Here is a 22112-nt window from a genome sequence, read left to right on the forward strand (position 1 = left end):
CTGGGATATCATGAATTATTCGTGAGCCAGATTTCCCTTAATCTCTAGACATGTGCTTGAATTTCTAAAACTCTTTTTTATGGGACTTTACATTTCTCTGATTAAATTTCTTCTTGCTAATGGACCCCATATTCCTAGTCACCAAAGACCTTTTGAACCTAAAGGGGAAAAAAGCTACAGAACTGAAGTGGTGACTCTGCCACTTACTAGCCATTGTCTTGCCCAAGTTGCAAGTTCTGACCTCATCCATAGGATGAGAACCATAACAGGTACCTCGTCACTTGTTTTGATGCGTGGTTGGGAAGATAATTGGAATTTTGCATTTGGAGTGCCTGGTGTGAAGCCCATCAGTATCAGTGCCAACACCTTTTCACAGTTATTTTTCTGCTCTCAGGGTATTCACCATGTCTCTCTCTTAGGTCAGGTTTGATAGACTGTCTTCTCTGTTTTCATCCAATCTATTGATTCTTATTAATAGATTCCTATTACATGTGGAGAGGGACCAACAGCAGAATCTGAAGATTCCTAGAGGCTACTTGTAAGGACCTTTGGGACACTGGTCCATGTTGGGGGTTACAAAGTCAGAGGCCTTCAACAGCCTCATTATACAAATGTGTAAGCAACCAGGTGACGAGAGAGTGGTGGGGCCCATGTCAACTCAGAGAATGTATGTCCTATCTAAAGCAGTCGTTTCACTAAGAGTCACTGCCCAATCCAACACCTGGTACAGGGGGAGTCAAGGGCACCAGCTCCATGGGCTGCTATGAATAGCTCCCTAACATGCGCTTGCATTTGGTTAATGTGGCTTTGGAGCAGTGGTTCTTATAGTATGGTCCAGAAGCCATCGGCAGCACCTAAGAACTTGTATGAATGCACATTCTTGGCTCCACTCCAAACCTACTGAATCTGAAGCTCTTGAGGTGGGGCCCAGCAACCTGGGGTTTAACAAGCCCTCTAGAAGATTCTGATGTTCTTGAGAATGATTTGGAAAGTGGTTCTCAACCTTGGAAGGACACTGGAATCAATGTTCTGGGGAGCTTTAAAAATCCAACCGCCTGGCTCCCAACCACAGAGCTTCTCATTGAACTGATTTGGGCTAGAACCTGGACACCAGGATTTTTTTTTAAAGCTCCCCAGGGGATTTTCAGGTGCATCTAAGACAGAGAACTGCTGTTCTCAGGAGCTTATTGAAACACCCACATACTCATTTCTCCTGGGTGAAGAGGTGAGGAGAGGAAGGCATGTATCATTTGACAGAGTTCCTAGATGACCTCTTTTCCCATTACAGAACATGACCTTGAACCACCAGCCTCAAGAAATAGCCTTGAATAGGGCTTTTCATAGATTAAATGAATATTCACTCAATGTGATTTGTTTTAAAGGTCGCTTTTAATGCTGTATTTGTTCAGCAAATGTAGGCGCTCATATAACACAAATATTAACTCCTAAATCCTCAAAGGCTTTCCCCACGATATGCCATCTGGCAAGCATTATTATCATCATCTCTTTATTATCCACGCTAATAAAGGACTAGCATGGCACTGGTAATTGAAAAACACATATCATTTAAAAATTATTCAGGCTAGTGCCAGTACCGTTTTCCCAACCAGGAAGCATTCAAGAGTAGAAATATTGCCTGATTACAGTTTGCTACTTCCCTGCGGAGGTGCTAATACATATTATTTTAGTGAGAAATTTGAGCCATTGGAGTGAGAAGCTTCTAAATTATAATTCCTATTTCTGAATAAAGGGGTTTGTTTTATTGACGAGAGTCCTGAGCACAGAGACAAGGAACAGCAAGTATATTTAAAATGCATGTGCACCTGGGAACCAGTGGATTAAAGTGTGATATAATATAGAAGCTGCGTGGGGATTTGAGGAATGAGAGATCTGTATCCTAGATCTCCTGATATTACCTATGTCATTTGAGATGAGCTATCCTCTCTACCAGTGGGTCTCAAAGAGTGCTCAACTAGCAACATCTGTGTCACCTGGGGATTTATTGGAGATGCAGATTCTTGGGCCTCACCCAGGCCTACTGGATCAGACTTGGGGTGGGGCCAGCAATCAGTGCTTTAACAAGCCCTCCAAGAAATTCAGGTGCATGCTCAAGTTTGAGCACTGCTACTCTCCACCAGGGGCTCAGTTTTTTTGCCTATAAAATAAGAGGACCGTCCTAGATTATATTTAAGGTTTACTCTAGCTCTCCTATGGCCATGGTGTATGGGCACAGAATAGGTTTAGAGATTTTCTGTCTTAGAGCTTATACTTTCCCTTGGATGTGTGATTGAAATCATTCGGCTGAAAAACTGACAGGCGGGTAACAGAAAGGAAACTGATTTCCAGGAACTAGATACTCAGACTAGATACCCAAACGGCACCTTGGGTGCCCACTACAAAATAACTCATAATATCTTCAGCTGGTTGGTACTACTTTCCCAAAGTAAAAACACTCTGGTGTTTTGGAAAGGGAAGCAGCCATCTCCCCTTTCTCTAGGGGCTGAGAGCTGTCTGCTGTGATTCACAGAGCAGCATTTCAACAGAAACTAACAAATGGCATTTCAGAAGGATGTACTGAGGTACACAGGCTTTGCAGTAAAACAAGGGAAAATTTCAAGCCATTTATCAAAGCTCCTGCAGCTTCCATTTCAAGACAGGTGGAAAAAAATAACATGGAACAAGAAAAGAAAATAAATCTGTATCCAAAGCATCTCATAAATAAGAAAGGAGTGGGGGAGTTGCTGGGCTTGCTGGGCTCTCAGAGGATTTTTGTCACAGTACAGAAAGCTTTTAAATGTTTTGGCGTGAAATTCTTTTCCTTTTCTTGTTATTAAAATTTGTGATTGTAAAATTATTTCACTAGCTATTAAAACCAAAAAAAGAAAGCTGAGAAAATGATACCTGGAGTGAGAGAGAGAGAGAGAGAATGAGAACATAGTTCACTCTCTACCCCAAAATATTTTTTATTTTTATCTAAAATGTAGTGATGCTCCATAATTTAGGGCACGTCATTGAAAATCAAAGGCAATTTTCTAACTGGTTTTTGTTCATTAAGAGCCTATTCGCTACAGAAAATTAGGATGTGGTTTATTGAACATGAGAGAGACATGGGTCTGTTATAATGTCTGAGGAGGTGGAGAAATTACAACTTTTATTAAAAAGATAGGCCAGTCGCGGTGGCTCACGCCTGTAATCCCAGCACTTTGGGAGGCCAAGGCGGGTGGATTACTTGAGGTCAGGAGTTTGAGACCAGCCTGGCCAACATGAGGAAACCCTGTCTTTACTAAAAATACAAAACTTAGCTAGGCATGGTGATGCATGCCTGTAATCCCAGCTACTTGGGAGGCTGAGACAGGAGAATTACTAGAACCTGGGGGCAGAGGCTGCAGTGAGCCAAGATCATGCCACTGCACTCCAGCCTGGGTGACAGAATGAGACTCCATCTCAAAAAAAAAAAAAATAGATCGACCGGCTGCAGTGGCTCACACCTGTAATCCTAGCACATTTTGAGGCCAAGGCTGGCAAATCACTTGAGGTCAGGAGTTCAAAATCAGCCTGGCCAGCATGGTGAAACGTCGTCTCTACCAAAAATACAAAAATTAGCCAGGCATGGTGGCAGGCATCTGGAATCCCAGCTACTCAGGAGGCTGAGGCAAGAGAATCGCTTGAACCTGGGAGGCGGAGGTTGCAGTGAGCCAAGATTGCACCACTGCACTCCAGCCTGGGCGACAGAGCGAGACTCTGTCGCAAAAAAAAATAAAAATAAAAAATAAATAAAAAGATGGATCTCAGGTCCACTCTGCCAGAGGGAATAACGTTGATTGAGGAGAACCTGCATTGGACATCTTTGTGAAATTCCCAGCAGTGTTGGGTTGTTGATCAACCTGGTTAAAAGCCCATGCTCTGAGTTCACCGTCTGGCTTTGCCACATAACTGGCTCTGAAATTTTGTTTGGGCAAGCTACCCAATTGTCAGTGCTTTAGTTTTCTTCGGGGGCTAATGACAGTATCTACCTGGTGGGAGTTTTGTGAGGATTAAGAGCTCCATATGCAAGACACTTTGCGCAACGCCTGGTGCATAGCAGGCATTCTTTTATTGAGACTATTTGCTAATTAGTCACGTAGTTCTTTAAAGGAACCCTAAAACTCAATTACGTTGTTTTTTAACTGTAAGGATTTTTTGAAAATAGCAAATGAATGCCTGTGGAGGGGTGTGATTGATAAAAGGAGGCTTGAAGGGGCATATTGGGTGCAAAATTCAAAGAAGATTGATAACTCTTGAGACATGGGATCTTCTCTTCCATCAGCTTCACTAACATATAGCTTTGGGGAATTGTTAGAATTAGGTTCAGAGATACTAATTTTTTCCCACTAGATTTCCTTTCTTATGTATTTATTTTTGAAACTCATATAGCAACACTAGAAATAGGTCTGAACTAAATATCATGTGTTTCTCTTTTACATTTGGCTCCTCTCCTGTGTCAGCTGGCCTATGCTGCACAGTGGCTAATATTGATCAGCCTACATTTTTCTTAAATACAGTTTTCTCAGTCTATGTAAAGTCTAAATGCTAGCAGTGCCAAAATAAACACATTCAACTTCTAAACTGGTGGTAAGGAAAAAAGTAGGAACAAAAGATAGTTGAGACATATTGTCCAATGAAATCATTGCCTGTCATGCCACAGCCAGGTGTGAGGTCTGGGGCAAGCTTCCGAACTCATCTGAGCGGCAGTTTCCTCATCAGTAGAACTGGGATAAGAATAGCACCTACCAGGTGTGAGATTTAATACATGTAAAGTGCAAAATAGTGCTAACACCCAGAATGTACTTAGCAAATGTTAACTTCTTAAATGTTACTGTGTTCATGAGAATCCAATGTATCAAAGTGAAAATAATCAATTTGTGTGTAATGGGGAGGAAGTTTTACTCTTCTTTACTAAATAACTAAAAACATTACAAAATATTTAATGGCAAGTTACTTTTTAGACTTAATCTCTGGTCATTTATTTCCAATTAAGACTGGACCCCACTGTATTTGACATGTGGAATGGTTTTTATTTTTGTTACAATCATATTTATTTTGAGATGTATCCTTCTTATCATTAGTAGCAGTTCTAGTATTTTAGCAGTATCTAGTATTCTAGTAGCAGTATCTAGTATTTTTAAAACTTTCCAACATTGGAATAAATGAATCAGGATAAAATGCTAAAATAAAATACTCAAATCATTGCACTTATTCAACCTCTAGTTGTGGACAGTGATGCTCTTTAAACTGTGGACTGTGGTTAGTAGGCAGCACTACTCTCTCATAGTTTCAAATATTGCTTATTAGCTTATAAACAAAATTTCAGATAGCATGGGTAAGACAGTTTAGATGTACTCTTGAATAATGTAGAAAAGTGTGGGTTGTTTGATCCTCGAACAAGTGAACAGAAAGGCCTTCCAGCACCAAAGTTAGAAAAAAAATTGCCTTTAACCAAAATTGCCCTGGAAAAACAGAGATTCATGCTGTTTATCCAGGGACAAAATGAAAGTATGTCATTTCATACAAATTATCTGGATCATGAGGCAAAAGCAGTTTTCTTTCATACCTCTTTAGCTTTTCTTTTTCATCTGTTTAATCTGGGGGAAAAAAAAACTTGTCTTAAATTATTCACCATTTAGATCTGAATTTTTAAATTTTCTTATTTTCAGTTTTTTTTTGTTTTATTTCACTAGGGTTTTGGAGAACAGGTGATGTTTGGTTACATGAATAAGTTCTTTAGTGATGATTTCTGAGATTTTGGTGCAGTGTACACTGTACCCAATGTGTAGTCTTTTATCCCTCACCAACCCCCCATTCTTTCCCCCAAGTCCCCAAGTCCAGTGTGTCATTCTTATGCCTTAGCTCCCACATGAGTGAGAACATACGATGTTTGGTTTTCCATTCCTGAGTTACTTCACTTAGATTAACAGTCTCCAGTTCCATCCAGGTTGCTGTGAATGCCACTATTTCATTTTCTTTTATGGCTGAGTAATAGTCCATGGTGTATATAAATATGCCACATTTTCTTTATCCACTCATTGATTGATGGGCATTTGGGCTGGTTCCATATTTTTGCAATTGCAAATTTTACTGCTGAATACATGCGTGTTCAAGTATCTTTTCCATATAATGACTTATTTTCCTCTGGGTAAATACCTAGTAGTGGAATTGCTGGATCAAATGGTAGATCTACTTTTAGTTCTTTAAGGAACCTCCACAGTGTTTTCTATAGTGGTTGTACTAGTTTACCTTCCACCAACAGTGTAAAAGTGTTCCCTTTTCACTGCATCTATGCCAACATCTATTGTTTTTTGATTTCTTGATTATAGCCATTCTTATAGGAGTCAGGTGGTATTGCATTGTGGTTTTGATTTGCATTTCCATGATCATTACTGATGTTGAGCATTTTTTCCATATGCTTGTTGTCCATTTGTATATCTTCTGTTGAGAATTGTCTATTCATGTTCTTAGCCCACTTTTTGGTGGTTTTTTTTTTTCTTGCTGATTTGTTTGAGTTCTTTGTAAGTTCTGGATATTAGTCCTTTGTCAGATGTATAGATTGTGAAGATTTTCTCCCATTCTGTGGGTTGTCTGTTAACTCTGCTGATTGTTTCCTTTTCTGTGCAGAAGCTTTTTAGTTTAATTAAGTCCCATCTATTTATCTTTGTTCTTGTTGCATTTGCTTTTGGGTTCTTGGTCATTAAGTCTTTGCCTAAGCCAATGGCTAGAGGGGTTTTCCAGTGTCATCTTCTATAATCTTTATGGTTTCAGGTCTTAGATTTAAGTCTTTTCTATTTTTTGAGACGGAGTCTCACTCTGTCCCCCAGGCTGGAGTGCACTGGCGCCATCTCGGCTCACTACAAGCTCTGCCTCCCGGGTTCATGCCATTCTCCTGTCTCAGCCTCCCGAGTAGTTGGGACTATAGGTGCCTGCCACCATGCCTGGCTAATTTTTTGGATTTTTTTTTTTTTTTTTTTTTTTTTAGTAGAGACAGGGTTTCATTGTGTTAGCCAGGATGGTCTTGCTCTCCTGACCTTGTGATCTGCCCACCTTGGCCTCCCAAAGTGCTGGGATTACAGGCATGAACCACCGTGCCCCGCCTTAGATTTAAGTCTTTGATCCATCTTGAGTTGATTTTTGTGTAAGTTGAGAGATGAGGATCCATTTTCATTCTTCTAAATGTGGCTTGCCAATTATCCCAACACCATTTGTTGAATAGGGTGTCCTTTTCCCACTTTATTTTTTTATTTGCTTTGTCAAAGATCAGTTGGCTGTAAGTATTTGGCTTTATTTCTGGGTTCTCTATTCTGTTCCATTGGTCTATGTGCCTATTTTTAAACCAGTTCCATGCTGTTTTGATGACTATCGCCTTATAGTATAGTTGGATGTTGGGTAATGTGATACCTCCAGATTTGTTCTTTTTGTTTAGTCTTGCATTGGCTATGTGGGCTCTTTTTTGGTTCCATATGAATTTTAGGATTGTTTTTTCTAGTTCTGTGAAGAGCACTGGTGGTATTTGGATAGGAATTGCATTGAATTTGTAGACTGCTTTTGACAGTATGGTCATTTTCACAATATTGATTCTACCCATCCATGAGCATGGGATGTGTTTCCATTTGTTTGTGTTGTCTATGATTTCTTTCAGCAGTGTTTTGTAGTTTTCCTTGTAGAGGTCTTTCATCTCCCTGGTTAGGTATATTTTTAACTATTTTTTTTTTTGCATCTATTGTGAAAAAGGTTGAGTGATTTGATTTTCAGCTTGGTCTCTGTTGGTATATAGCAGAGCTACTGATTTGCATACATTAATTTTGTATCCTGAAACTTTACTGAATTTATTTGCCAGTTTTAGGAGCTTATTGGATAAGTCTGTAGGGTTTTCTAGGTATACAATCATATCATCAAGAAACAGTGACAATTTGACTTCCTCTTTACTGACTTGGATACCCTTTATTTATTTCTCTTGTCTGATTGCTCTGGCTAGGACTTCCAGTGCTATGTTGAATAGTGGTGAAAGTGGGCATCCTTGTCTTGTTCTAGATCTCAGGGGGAATGCTTCCACCTTTTCCCCATTCAGTAGAACGTTGATCGTGAGTTTGTTGTAAATGGCTTTTATTACCTTAAGGTATATACCTTCTATGCAGATTTTGCTGAGGGTTTTAATCATAAAGTGATGTTGGATTCTGTCAAATGCATTTTCTGCATCTGTTGAGATGATCATATGATTTTCGTTTTTGATTCTGTTTATGTGGTGTATCACATTTATTGACTTACGTATATTAAACCATCTCAGCATCTGTGGTATGAAACCCACTTGATCATGGTGGATTATATTTTTGATAGGCTGTTGGATTTGGGTCACTAGTATTTTATTGAAGATTTTTGCATCTGTGTTCATCAGTGATACTGGTCTGTAGTTTTCTTTTTTTATTATGTCCTTCCCTGGTTTTTGGTGTTAAGGTGATACTGGCTTCATAGAATGATTACGGGAGGATTCTCTCTTTCTCTATCTTTTGAAATAGTGTCAATAGATTGGTATTAATTCTTACTTGAATGTCTGATAGAATTCAGCTGTGAATCCATCTGGTCCTGGTCTTTTTTTGGTTGGAAATTTTCTTTATTACCATTTCAATCTCACTGCCTGTTATTGGTCTGCTCAGAGATTCTATATCTTCCTGGTTTAATCTAGAAAAGTTGCATATTTCCAGGAATTTATCCATCTCTTCTAGGTCTTCTAGTTTATATGCATAAAGGTGTTCATAGAAGCCTTGGATAATCTCTTATATTTCTCTAGTATCAGTTGTAATATCTCCCGTTTTGTTTCCAATTGAGCTTATTTGGATCTTCTCTCTTCTTTTTTTGGTTAATCTCACTAATGGTCTATCTTTTTTTTTTTATCTTTTCAAAGAACCAGCATTTTGTTTCATTTATCTTCTGTATTTTTGTTATTGTTGTTTGTTTCAATTTCATTTAGTTCTGCTCTGATGTTTATTATTTCTTTTCTTCTGCTGGGTTTGGGTTTGGATTGTTCTTGTTTCTCCAGGTCCATGAGGTATGACCTTAGATGGTCTGTTTGTGCTCTTTCAGACTTCCGACGTAGGCATTTAATCCTATGAACTTTCCTCTTAGCACAACCATTGCTGTATCCCAGAGGTTTTGATAGGTTGTGTCACTATTATCATTCAGTTCAAATAATTTTTTAATTTCCATCTTGATTTATCTGTTGACCCAGTGATCATTCAGGAGCAGGTTATTTAATTTCCATGTGTTTGCATGGTTTTGTGAATTCCTGTTGGAGTTGATTTCCAGTTTTATTCCACTGTGGTCTGAGAGAGTACTTGATATAATTTCAGTTTTCTTAAATTTACTGAGACTTGGGCCAGGCACAGTGGCTCACGCCTGTAATCCCAGCACTTTGGAAGGCCGAGGCAGGTGGATCACCTGAGGTCAGGAGTTCAAAACTAGCCTGGTCAACGTGGCAAAACCCTAATTTTGTATTCTAAAAATACAAAAAGTAGCCGGGCGTGGTGGCACGTGACTGTATTCCCAGCTATTTGGGAGGCTGAGGCAGGAGAATTGCTTGAACCTGGGAGGTGGAGGTTGCCGTGAGCAAGATTGCGCCACTGTACTCCAGCCTGGTGACAGAGCGAGACTCTGCCTCAAAAAAAAAAAAAAAAAAAAAAAAAATTACTGAGACTTGTTTTGTGGCCTATCATATGATCTGTCTTGGAGAGCATTCCATGTGCTGATGAACAGAATGTGTATTCTACAGTTGTTGGGTAGAATGTTCCGTAAATATCCATTAAGTCCATTTGTTGTAGGGTATAGTTTAAGTCCATTGTTTCTTTGTTGACTTTCTGTCTTGATGACCTTTCTAGTGCTGTCAGTGGAGTATTAAAGTCCCCCACTATTATTGTGGTGCTGTCTATATCATTTCTTAGGTCTAGTAGTAATTGTTTTATAAATTTGGGAGATCCAGTGTTAGATGCATATATATTTAGTATTGTGATATTTCCCTGTTGGACTAGTCCTTTTACCATTATATAATGTCCTTCTTTGTCATTTTTAACTGCTGTTGCTTAAAAGTTAGTTTTGTCTGATATAAGAATAGCTACTCCTGCTTGCTTTTGTTGTCCATTTGCATGGAATATCTTTTAACCTTTACCCTTTACCTTAAATTTATGTGAGTCCTTATGTGTTAGGTGAGTCTCTTGAAGGCAGCAGAAACTTGGTTGGTGAATTCTTGTCCTTTCTGCTGTTCTGTACCTTTTAAGTGAAGCATTGAGGCCACTTACATTCAATGCTAGTATTGAGATGTGAGGTACTATACTATTCATTGTGCTATTTGTTGCCTGAATACTTTGTGTTTTCTTCATTGTGTTATTGTTATATACACAACATATATGTATGGTGAGATTTATGCTTTAAGGTCCTCTGAGATATATGCTTTAAGGAGGTTCTATTTTTTTCTTTTTTTCTGAGGATTTGTTTCAAGATTTAGAGCTCCAATTAGCAGTCCTTGTAGTGCTGGTTTGGTAGTGGTGAATTCTCTCAGCATTTGTTTGTTTGGAAAAGACTGTATCTTTCCTTCACTTATGAAGCTTAGTTTCACTGGATACAAAATTCTTCACTGATAATTGTTTTGTTGAAGGAGGCTAAAAATAGGACCTCAGTCCCTTCTAGCTTGTAAGTTTTCTGCTGAGAAATCTGCTGTTAATTTGATAGGTTTTCCGTTATAGGTTACCTGATACTTTTGCCTCACAGCTCTTCAGATTTTCTTTTGTCTCAACTTTAGATAACCTGTTGACTGTGTGCCTAGGTGATGATGTTTTTGTGATGAATTTACCAGGTGTTCTTTGAGCTTCTTGTATTTGGTTGCCTAGATTTCTAGCAACGTAATTGAGGAAGTTTTCCTCAATTACTCCCACAAGTATGTTTTCCAAACGGATTTCTCTTATTCCTTAGGAACACCAATTATTCTTTGGTTTGGACGTTTAACATAGTCCCATACTTCTTGGAGGCTTTGTTCATTTTTTAAATTCTTTTTTCTTTGTCTTTGACTGATTGGGTTAATTCAAAAGCCTTGTCTTTGAGCTTTGAGTTCTTTATTTTGCTCGTTAATTCTACTGCTGTTACTTTCCAGTGAATTTTGCATTTCTCTAAGTATGTCCTTGGTTTCCAGAAGTTCTGACTGTTTTTTATTTATGTTGGCTATTTCACTGAAGGATTTTTCTTTCATATCCTCTATCCTGTTTTTTATTTCTTTAAATTGGTCCTCATCTTTCTCTGCTGCCTCCTTGAGTAACTTAATAATCCACCTTCAGAATTCTTACTCTGGCAATTCAGATATTTAATCTTGATTTGGATCCATTGCTGGTTAGCTGGTATGATCTTTTGAGATATTAAAGAACCTTGTTTTGTCGTATTACCAGAATTGTTTTTCTGGTTCCCTCTCATTTGGGTAGACTAAGTCAGAGGGAAGATCTGGGACTCAAGGACTACTGTTCAGATTCTTTTGTCTTACAGGGTGCTCCCTTGATGTGGTGTTCTCCCCCTTCTCCTAGGAATGTGGCTTCCTAAGAGCCAAGCTGTAGTGATTGTTTTTGCTCTTCTGGGTCTAGCCAGCCAGCAGAGCTACGCAGCTCCGTGCTGGTACTGGCAAGTGTCTGCAGAGTCCTGTGATATGATCGGTCTTCAGATCTTGCAGCCATCGATACCTGCACCTGCTTCAGTGGAGTTAGCAGGGGAATGAAGTGGACCCTGTGCGGGTCCTTGGTTGTGTTTTTGTTTAGTGTGCTGGTTGCCTCCCAGGGAGCCTGCAGTGGTGATCCATTTCCTTCAAAGGGTCTGTGAATTATCTCGGCTTTCCTGGTATGTTCCTGCGGTAGTTCTTGGAACAAAAGTTCATGATGTAAGTCTCCACATGCTACTCTGTCCTTCCTAATGGAAGCTGCAAGTGGTCCTGCCTCCTATCCACCATCTTGGAAAAGCTGGCAGATCTGCATTTCCAGGATAGTTCTTGGTCATTGTTTTCAGTAATTAATGGTGAAGAGTAGATTGCTAATCTTAGTAAGAGTCTTGTGATGTTTTTGCTGGGTGATCTCAAGTAGATGGAGAGTTCAGATCAGCCAGGCCTTCTCCTCTTTGGCATATTTGTAACAATTTTTTATTTGGGTAAATTTATGGGGTACAAGTGTAATTTTGTTACGTGGATACACTGAATAGTGGTGAGGTCAGGGCTTTTAGTGTATCCATCACCTACATAGTGCATTGTACTCAGTAAGCAATTTCTCATCATCCCACCCATTCCCAGCCTTCTGAGTTTGCATTGTCTATCATTCCACACTCTATGCCCATGTGTGCAAATCATTTAGCTCCCACTTCTATGTGAGAATATGTGACATTTCACTTTCTGTTTCTGAGTTATTTCACTTAAAATAATGGCTTCCATTTCCATCCATATTGCTACAAAATATATGATTTCATTCTTTTTTTATGACCAAATAGTATCCCATTATGTATATGTACTACATTTTCTTTATCCAGTCATCCATTGGTGGACATATAGGTGGATTCTATATCTTTGTTGTTGTGAATAGTATTCAATAAACATAAGAGTGCAGATGACTTTTTGGTATAACGATTTCTTCTTTTTTTTTTTTTTTTTGAGACAGAGTCTTGCCCTGTTGCCCAGGCTGGAGTGCAATGGCACGATCTTGACTCACTGTAACCCCCGCCTCCCAGGTTCAAGCTATTCTCCTGCCTCCACCTCTAGAGTATCTGGGATTGCAGGCACACGCCACCATGCCCAGCTAATTTTTTGTATCTTTAGTAGAGACGGGGTTTTACCATGTTGGCCAGGCTGGTCTCAAACTCCTGACCTCATGATCCACCTGTCTCAGCCTCCCAAAATGGACTACAGGCATGAGCCACCATGCCCAGCCAATTATTTCTTTTCCTTTGTGTAGATACCCAGTAATGGAATTGCTAGGTTTAATGGTAGTTCTATTTTTAGTTCTTGAGAAATCTCCATAGTGTTTTCCATAGAGGTTGTACTAATTAATATTCCCATCAACAGTATATAAGCATTTTCTTTTTTCCCTTTTCTTGCCACCTGTTATTCTTTGTCTTTGTACTAATAACCATTCTGACTGGTGTGAGATGGTATCTCATTGTAGTTTTCATTTGCATTTCTCTGATGATTACTGATGTTGAGCATTCTTCCATATGCTTGTTGGCCATTTGTATGTCTTCTTTTGAAAAATGTCTATTCATGTCCTTTGCCCACTTTTAAATTGGATTGTTTTTTGTGTTGCTGAGGTGTTTGAGTTCTGCATATCTGTAGCTATTCTTTCATCTTTGGGGTTCTGTGTGTTGTGTGTGGTGACCCTAAAGACCAGACAGGAAGGTTCTCAGAGCAGGCAGATGTCAGGACCCTGTGGATATCTGAACTTTATCCAGTGTCTGTGCTCAGAGGCCTGTGGACTGTGTAGCCCTGAACAGTTCACAAAGCCCATCAATGTATGCAGCTGTATTTAACCTCCCAAATAAGGATGCGGAGTCAAGGTGTGGGTAGGTCATGGTTTCCTTGGAGTCAGCTTCCGAATTAAATACCAGAGGTGTGGCTTTATCCCAGTTTTTTTCTACCCAAATGCTGTTGGTTTCATTTTAGTGCAGCCACCAGAAATAATTTTTGCATCATTTTCTTTTTCTCACAATGTCACATGTCTAAGAATAATCCTATATTTGAATCTTTAGCTCGGTTTCCTAATCCCAGGTATAAAATCTGGTTTTGCTGTCCTGAGGAGCAGTAGAAAGAAGTCCCTGCATCCACCTGAGTAGGTTTACATGGAGATAGAAAATGTCATCATGTTTGATTATTTGGAGCTTGCCTTGTAGCACTTCACTCTTGAGGAGGGAAATCGGATCTCTGGTGGTTGGTAAAATCTGCTGAATAATTCACCTTACCGTGATTTTGTTTTACTCACAGAATCATGTCAACCCTGCCATGGACTTCACGCAGACTCCACCTGGGATGTTGGCTCTGGACAACATGCTGTACTTTGCCAAGCACCACCAAGATGCCTACATCCGGGTAAGCAACAAGGCCCTTTTCAGATATTGTGTGTTTCCTACTTAATGTTAATTTCAAACTCACAGATACGGAGGGATTACCTTTAGATGAGTGACCCCGTATTTTCTGGCTTTCTTAGTAAACTAAAAAAAAAAAAAAATCAGAATTAAGTGAGATCAATCAGGGGACTGAAATGGGGATTTTAACTTTTATTTTTTTCTTTTGATGACATTTAAAAATACAGTAGATACTGGGAAAACATTTCATGTAGTCCAATATTGAATTATGACAAAAACTCTTAAATAACAAGGAACAAAAATGAACTACCTACCAAAAACCTGCATGACTCCAAATTCAGAGGCTGTTGAGTCTGACACTGGAGGAACAATAAGATAAACAGAAACAAAGAGAAAAATGAGAGAGATGGGGAAGGCGGAGAAATGCCTTCTTACATTTCACGTCAGACTCGTCAAATTCTAGTCACAAAGGTAGATTAATTTGTGGGTGGAGCAGAAGGAAGTGGGGGACTCTGTTTTCTCTGTGAAATGGAAGATGCCACCTGCTGACTGGGCATTGCTGGCATGGAGAATGAATGAATGGAACCCTAAGGTGACAGTGGTGGAGAAGGCTCTCATCTATCAGGGCTGCTCGGTTGGAGCCCTAGATTTGTGCTGACACCTCTCCCCTGTCCTCAGGGTGAAGAACCCAGATTCAGTCAGGATGAGGTAGATCCAAGATTGAGATCAGGGAAGGATATGAATAAATGGGGCAGGGGAATTGGTGAGTGGTTAAAATGATGACTAGATGTAAGCTTAGAAAGTATTTGATGAACAAGTCACCTAAATCAGGAAGAGTAAGGCTGAACTTAAAATATGGTAAGAGCATGTCCATTAATCTCACATTCTCTGTTGGATTCTCTGTAGCACTGGCTCCCTGGAGACCTGGGTTCGAGCCTGGCACTATCATCATCTAGTGATGTCAGTGTGGGCAGTTCCTTTGGTCTGGGCTCATGTTTCCTCTGTAAACCGGAGAGACTTGACGGTTCTTAGTTGGGACAGTATTTATTCCCCTAGAGAGCATTTGGCAATGTATGGGCATGTTTCTTTGGTTGTCACCATGCCTAGTGGTGTGCTACTGGCCAAAATCTGTAATCTATGGGACTGTCTGCACAGTGAAAAACTGTACCACCCAGCAGTGACCTCCTTGAATAAGGCCATGCCAGATCACTGAGTTCTCTTTAGGCAATATATTTTAAATCTGTGTATTGTTCTATATGTATATGGAGTTTGGGAAGCTTTGACCTATTCTGAAATATTATTTGTAATCTGATTATATAAAGAATTTTATTGTCATTTCTCTGAAAGGCTTGGGATCAGGTGTTTGGTCAGAAATACAGTCCCACATAAGAAAATTGTTTTTCCATAAAACTTTGATTTGACTTATATGTGAATATATTTTTTGCACAGATGGTTTCTAAGAATGTAATCTGCTTTTGTAGTAAGTAAATTAATATTTTTGAGGTACCATGTAGTATAGCCTTGGAGAGTTGAGCGTGAAAAGTAGAAGCTAAGTAGAAATTGAATTTACCATTAACTGATTAATGTTCATGGATGAGTGTTTCTAAAACTGGAGCTTATTGATGCTGAATGTATTGTTAATTGCATAAGAAGCATATGTCTCATGAAAAGTAATTTAATGTTTTAAGCCTGTTTTCCTCAATGTGTTCTTTAAACATTGTAAGTGAAATGAATACCATGGCAGCCTGACAAAACTTTATATTTGATAAGGACTTAAAAGAAAAAACCTATTTGTAAAGAAAAGTGTGGCGTTTGATCCACATGCACTTTTCTTTATTGGTTAGACTTTCTTGTATCTCAGATGACTTTATTGATTTATCAAAAGTGTCCTTTCCCTAATTTTTTCTGTGTCCCATTTGACTTTGGGGCATTTACTAGATACAAAGCTAAGGCTATTTATGTGAATGCATGGGGTTAGTAGAGCATATATAAAGTCTGAAGATCTCTGCAAGGAAATTTTAGGGTGACTTTGAACATAGATATCTCCATGATATGGCAATAGTGCTGTAGGTAGTGAAAATAGTGATCTGGACAGCTAACTAAATTTTGATTCATGAGCTCAGTGGTTTTTTCTGAAACATAAAGACGGGCTCAATCTTTTCAGTTTACATTTTGATAAAAATCTGCTTTTTTGAGGATGTATATCTTCTCTATGAATGCAATTTTTCATTTATTATTTATATCTTTCCTTTGATAAATGTTTATTCTGTACCTGAATATAGCCTCACTATTCACTCTCTTTGCTAGTCAGATTTATAGTTGAGATCAAAAAAAAATTGTAACACACACACAAACACACATGTATATATGCACAAATATTCCCTCGTTGCCCTTGTCACTCCCAGGTATCATGGTCCCTCACCCACTTTCTAGCCATGTGTTCCCAAGTTGTTTTTTGCCCTGTGTTCAACTTGCCTGCCACTCACTTTTCAGCATCCTGCTCCAAGACTTCTCTCCATTGCTTTCTGGAAGCTGTATTGCCAAATGCAGAGCACTTTCCTCATCCTTTGTCTCATTGGCCTTGCCCTTGACACCTGACACTCTCTAGTGACCAGTCCTCTCTTGCCCAGCAGCCAGTGATCTGTCTTGGCTCTGTTGCTGACCGTTGCTCTTAGTGTCTCTGGCGGGTTTCTCCTCTGCCTACCCATCAAATGCACAGGCCCCAGGACTCTGTCTCTGGACCTTTGCTTGTCTCAGTCCCTCAGGCTGCACATTTCCTAAGTAACCATCAAATGCCCAGCCATGAGCCAAAGGATGGGGATTCCTCAAGAAAACAAGTTGCTCATGGGTCCTGACATTGAGGAGTTCACTGTCTAGAGATCGAAAGTAGAGGTGGTGGTGGTGGGGTGGGGTGTGAAGAGACAAATACCAGGCAGTTTCCAAGTCACTTGGCATGTGTTGTCTTGATTGAGTATGCTGGGAACACAGAGGAAAGTCACCAACACAGATGTGGGGGTCAGGTCAGGAAAGCTTCCTGGAGGAAGTGGCATCTAGGCTCAGAACAGTTGAATAGTACTGGTTAACCACGTGAAGGGAAGAGATGGAGAGTACTACCTCATGTGGATGGAACCACGAGAGCAAAGGTATAATGGTGCATGCCTTGTTCGGGGAGCCACACTAGCATAGGATGGCCAGGGCAGGGACTGGCAAACGGGGCATAGCTTGTGAGGCAAATGTGCTACTTCAGTGGGGACGTCTTAAGCCATCTGAAGAGGTCTGTTGGACCTAAAGGCAGTGAAGAATTTCTGAAGTGTTTTAAATCAAGATGAAAATTAAGTTTAGACAAATCACTGTCCCACTAGAAAACCAATGTGAGAAATCAAGACCAGAGGCAAAAATAAAATGTGGGAAATTATAGAGAAATGGAGATAACTTGAACTAGGGGAGTGGGAGTGGCAATGAAATGGAGCAGTTTGAATGAGTTACTTTGGAACTAAAATCAACTTGACCTTCTCCAAGGAAGAGGGAGGTTTCTGCCTTGAGTGGGAGGTAGACAGTGGTGTCATTAAGGAAATAGATAGTGCGGGTCTGTGAAGGGGCAGGCATTTGGACCATCCAGACTCTTACATGCATGTGGGTCGTCTGTCTAGGAGGACATACGCAGTAGGCAGTGAGATCTGGGTGGCTGAGCTCAGACCCATGTAGACATCACAATTTATATTCTAACTCCTTAAGCATTCTTATTCCCTCCAATTCATTCTTCTATATTTTCACAATATTATCTTAGTGGCCTCCTTGCTAATGTCTGGAAACTTCAAACCCATCTTCCGTGCCAGTTGCTAGGATGATCTTCCTAAACAGAGTTCTGAGTGCTTCAGGGACCACGCCTGGCCCACAGCCTATCTCTGTGGCTTTATCTCTTGCCACCAACTTCCCTTTCCCTTTTTCCATCTCCCCACCACCATAGTAGCCTTTGTCTATATAAATGATGGTAGGCCAAACTAGCCAGGCAAATCTCTACCACTGTGTCTTTGCTCCCATTCTTGCTTCTGCTTGAGTGCCTGTCCCACATCATCTGCCTGTTGGACAGCCCTCATGGCAAAGGCCATCTTCTGTGTGAAGAAGGCTTCCTGACCCTCTACCCGAATGACTCCATCCACTCTCTTTGCACTGTGGACACACAATTTAAATCCTAGAACATTGTACAACCTTAAATGTATTTACTTTCTATTTCCCCTAATTGATTGTAAATGTCTTGTGAGCAGGCACCAAGGTTCATTTATATTCTAGCCCCTGGCACACAGCCTAGCACATAGTGGCTTTTAATCATTTCTTGTAATTCACATGAGTAAAGAGTTTTTTTTTAGTTCTGGTTTAAATGATCTCTTGACCATGATAAATGCTTTTTTACCACTGGAGAATCATGGCTTTTGTTCCTCCTAACAGTTATAAAGGTATATTTTTGATATGTGAATTTTGTGATGGACAGCCTGGTTTCTCATGTTATATTTGAATAAAGTTTTATAATTGTGTACTGATGAAAGCAGTGGGTGTAACTGAATTACCCCAAACTTGGACAGGCACAGAACATGAGGAGGAAATGCAAATCTGAGTATCCTACTGTGCATGGAATAAAATCTGGAGGCATAGCATGATTTCAGACTTCCGAATCTTACTTACTCTGGGTATAATTGCTTTTACTTTTTCTAGAAATGCTTCACTCCCCAGCTTTCCAGACCAAGGGAATGGTACAAGGCTGTCTCAATAAGGAGACAAGTGGAGGGAGGGTTCTTGGCTCATGCCCATGATCCTGCTGTCATTATTTTCAGAGATAAGATAATGGTACAGAGTTGAGCGTGTTGTAGATGTTTTGTTTTGCTTTTTTCTTACTCCCTGGAATGATAATTCTCAGTGTTTTGGAAGAAGGAAGCTTAGTGACTCCATTGGAAACAAAATCTTTAGAATTAGAGTTTATGGGTTTTTTTATTTTTTTTATTTATTTTTTATTTTTTTAAGATACAGTCTCACTCTTTTGCCCAGGCTGCAGTGCAGTGGTGCAATTTCAGCTCACCACAGTCTCTGTGTCCTGGGTTCAAGTGATTCTCATGCTTCAGCCTCCCAAGTAGCTGGGGCTACGGGCACACACCACCACGCCCAGCTAATTTTTGTATTTTTATTAGAGATGGGGTTTTGCCATGTTGGCCAGGCTGGTCTCAAACTCCTGACCTCAGGTGATCTGCCCACCTTGGCCTCCCAAATTGCTGGGATTACAGGTGTGAGTCACCGAGCCCAGCCAAATTTATGTTCTTGATGTATTTAATTTTATTCACTGGGAACTACTGGAAAACCCAAATTACCTGGTTTTAGTTTGGCTGAAGACCTATGCTGGCCAATGTGGGAGCCAAGATTCAACCACAAGGCAGGAAGCAATGGCCAGGAAACCTAGGGCTCTCTCAAAGGTGGAACTGGAATAATAAGAAATACTTAAGAAAAAGGCTGTGACTAGCAGATAGGGTGGTCTCAGGATAACGTAATTCTTCATGGTAATATTCACCTTCCCATTTGGCCAGAGCAAATGAATACCTAGTGTGGGTTTGGTAACATGCAAGACAGGCTGCATAGTTGAGCTCAGTCTTCAAGTAATCCCTAGGAATAAGCATTGATATCACCATTTTATAAATTCAGGAGCTGGGACTTAGAGAGGTACAGAGAGTTTGGTCTGTCAAAAATAGCCAGTAGACAAGTGGAATTTGAACTTGCATATTTGGACTCCAAATCTCAGGCTTCTTCCAGTTCTGTAGCCTCCTGTCTCTGGGCTTGGAGTATGATGAGGGCAACAGTGTTGTCATTCTTGGAAATGAGGGAAAGGGGACAGAGTCAAAGAGAGAATGATTAGAAAACATGGAAAGTCCACAGGACTATCAAACAAGTCGTCATATCCAGTTAAAGATCTTCTGAAATCTAGATGGTCAGGAAGCCGTTTCTAAAGACACTTGATTGACACCGAAAAGATGCTATTTTAAGGAATAAGTGAGCCGAGGGAAGGTATCATTGCAAAGCTTTTCATGTTTCAGAGATAGTCATTAGTTTCAGAGTAGTGATAGGAGAAGTAACATGCAGAAGTATTCACATGTTCAGAACCTATTGTCAGTCATCTGACCCCTCTTGGCATTACAGTCAGACAGAAGCAAACTGTGCATTAATCCCAGGCTCTAAAAAAGTTAGATAAACATTTAACGCCCAACAATAAAATCCAAATGCATGCAAATGAGATGTTTCTATTGTTGCTTACATGTTTTTCAAAGGGAAAAAATACACATAGAAAACAGAAACAATCCATCTTCTTAGATGCTACAAAGTATCCAACTAAAAGAAGAAAAATCCTTTTAACATTCATATTCATTCATTCATTCATTCATTGACTTTTTCATGAAATATTATCAAACACCTACCACGTGCCTGAGTGGAGCCATGCACAGTGGCTCTGGTGGTGAAGAAAGGCAGGATCTGATTCTGAAATACCTGAAATGGAAAAGCAAGCAAGTGAAGGCAGTAGTTGTTTATTTGTTTTTTACTTGAGAGATTCCTTGTTTCCTTTGGGATTTTTAGATGTGACTTATGCTGGGCACAACTATCAAGTTATAAAAACGTTGCTTGATACTTCTTTGCAGTTTTTCACAATATATTGAGCAGGTAAATATTTCATTATTTTGTAAGTTATTATACTGTTTATATCAGAATCACTTAGGGTTTGCCCCCTTTCCCAGTGACCTAATTTTAAACAATAGCACTGCTTCTTAGAGAAGTATTCTGGTGGGCAATCAGTATGGAATAGAACAAGCCTGACCCCTTTTCTCTGTTTGATTCGGCATGGTGCTATGTCATAAATAAAATGTTTTCTTTTCTTTTATATATATATATATATATATATATATATATATATATATATATATATATTATCATACTTTAAGTTCTAGGGTACATGTGCACAACGTGCAGGTTTGTTACATACGTATACATGTGCCATGTTGGTGTGCTGCACCCCTTAACTAGTCATTTACATTAGGTATATCTCCTAATGCTATCCCTCCCCCCTCCTCCCACCCCACATCAGGCCCCGGTGTGTGATGTCCCCCTTCCTGTGTCCAAGTGTTCTCATTGTTCAGTTCCCACCTGTAAGTGAGAACATGTGATGTTTGGTTTTTTGTCCTTGGAATAGTTTGCTGAGAATGATGGTTTCCAGCTTCATCCATGTCGCTACAAGGAACATGACCTCATCATTTTTTATGGCTGCATAGTATTCCATGGTGTATATGTGCCACATTTTCTTAATCCAATCTATCATTGTTGGACATTTGACTTGGTTCCAAGTCTTTCCTATTTTGAATAGTGCTACAATAAACATATGTCTTGCATGTGTCTTTATAGCAGCATGATTTATAATCCTTTGGGTATATACCCAGTAATGGGATGGCTGGGTCAAATGGTATTTCTAGTTCTAGATTCTTGAGGAATTGCCACACTGTCTTCCACAATGGTTGAACCAGTTTATAGTCCCACCAACAGTGTAAAAGTGTTCCTATTTCTCCACATCCTCTCCAGCACCTGTTGTTTTCCTGACTTTTTAATGATCGCCATTTTAACTGTGTGTGAGATGGTATCTCATTGTGGTTTTGATTTGCATTTCTCTGATGGCCAGTGATGATGAGCATTTTTTCATGTGTCTGTTGGCTGCATAAATGTCTTCTTTTGAGAAGTGTCTGTTCATATCCTTCACCCACTTGTTTATGGGATTGTTTGATTTTTTCTTGTAAATTTGTTTGAGTTCTTTGTAGATTCTGGATATTAGCCCTTTGTCCGATGAGTAGATTGCAAAAATTTTCTCCCATTCTGTAGGTTGCCTGTTCACTCTGATGGTAGTTTCTTTTGCTGTGCAGAAGCTCTTTAGTTTAATTAGATCCCATTTGTCAATTTTGGCTTTTGTTGCCATTGCTTTTGGT

General features: G+C 39.7%; 1 protein-coding gene across 14 annotated transcripts in view; it reads left to right on the forward strand.

Annotated features, from left to right (window-relative positions):
* ELMO1 (engulfment and cell motility 1) overlaps positions 1 to 22112 on the forward strand; it is a 594311-nt gene that overhangs the window by 297784 nt on the left and 274415 nt on the right. For all 14 annotated transcript variants that reach the window (XR_008660142.2, XM_055293399.2, XM_055293401.2 and 11 more), the window contains one exon: positions 14012 to 14116. Coding sequence is in view for 13 of the 14 variants with exons in the window: in XM_055293399.2 (XP_055149374.1) it covers positions 14012 to 14116 (105 nt within the window). In the remaining variant the exon portion in view is untranslated. The remainder of the gene's footprint in view (positions 1 to 14011; positions 14117 to 22112) is intronic.

This window comes from Symphalangus syndactylus, chromosome 9 (genome assembly GCF_028878055.3).
Source record: "Symphalangus syndactylus isolate Jambi chromosome 9, NHGRI_mSymSyn1-v2.1_pri, whole genome shotgun sequence".
NCBI lineage: Eukaryota > Metazoa > Chordata > Mammalia > Primates > Hylobatidae > Symphalangus > Symphalangus syndactylus.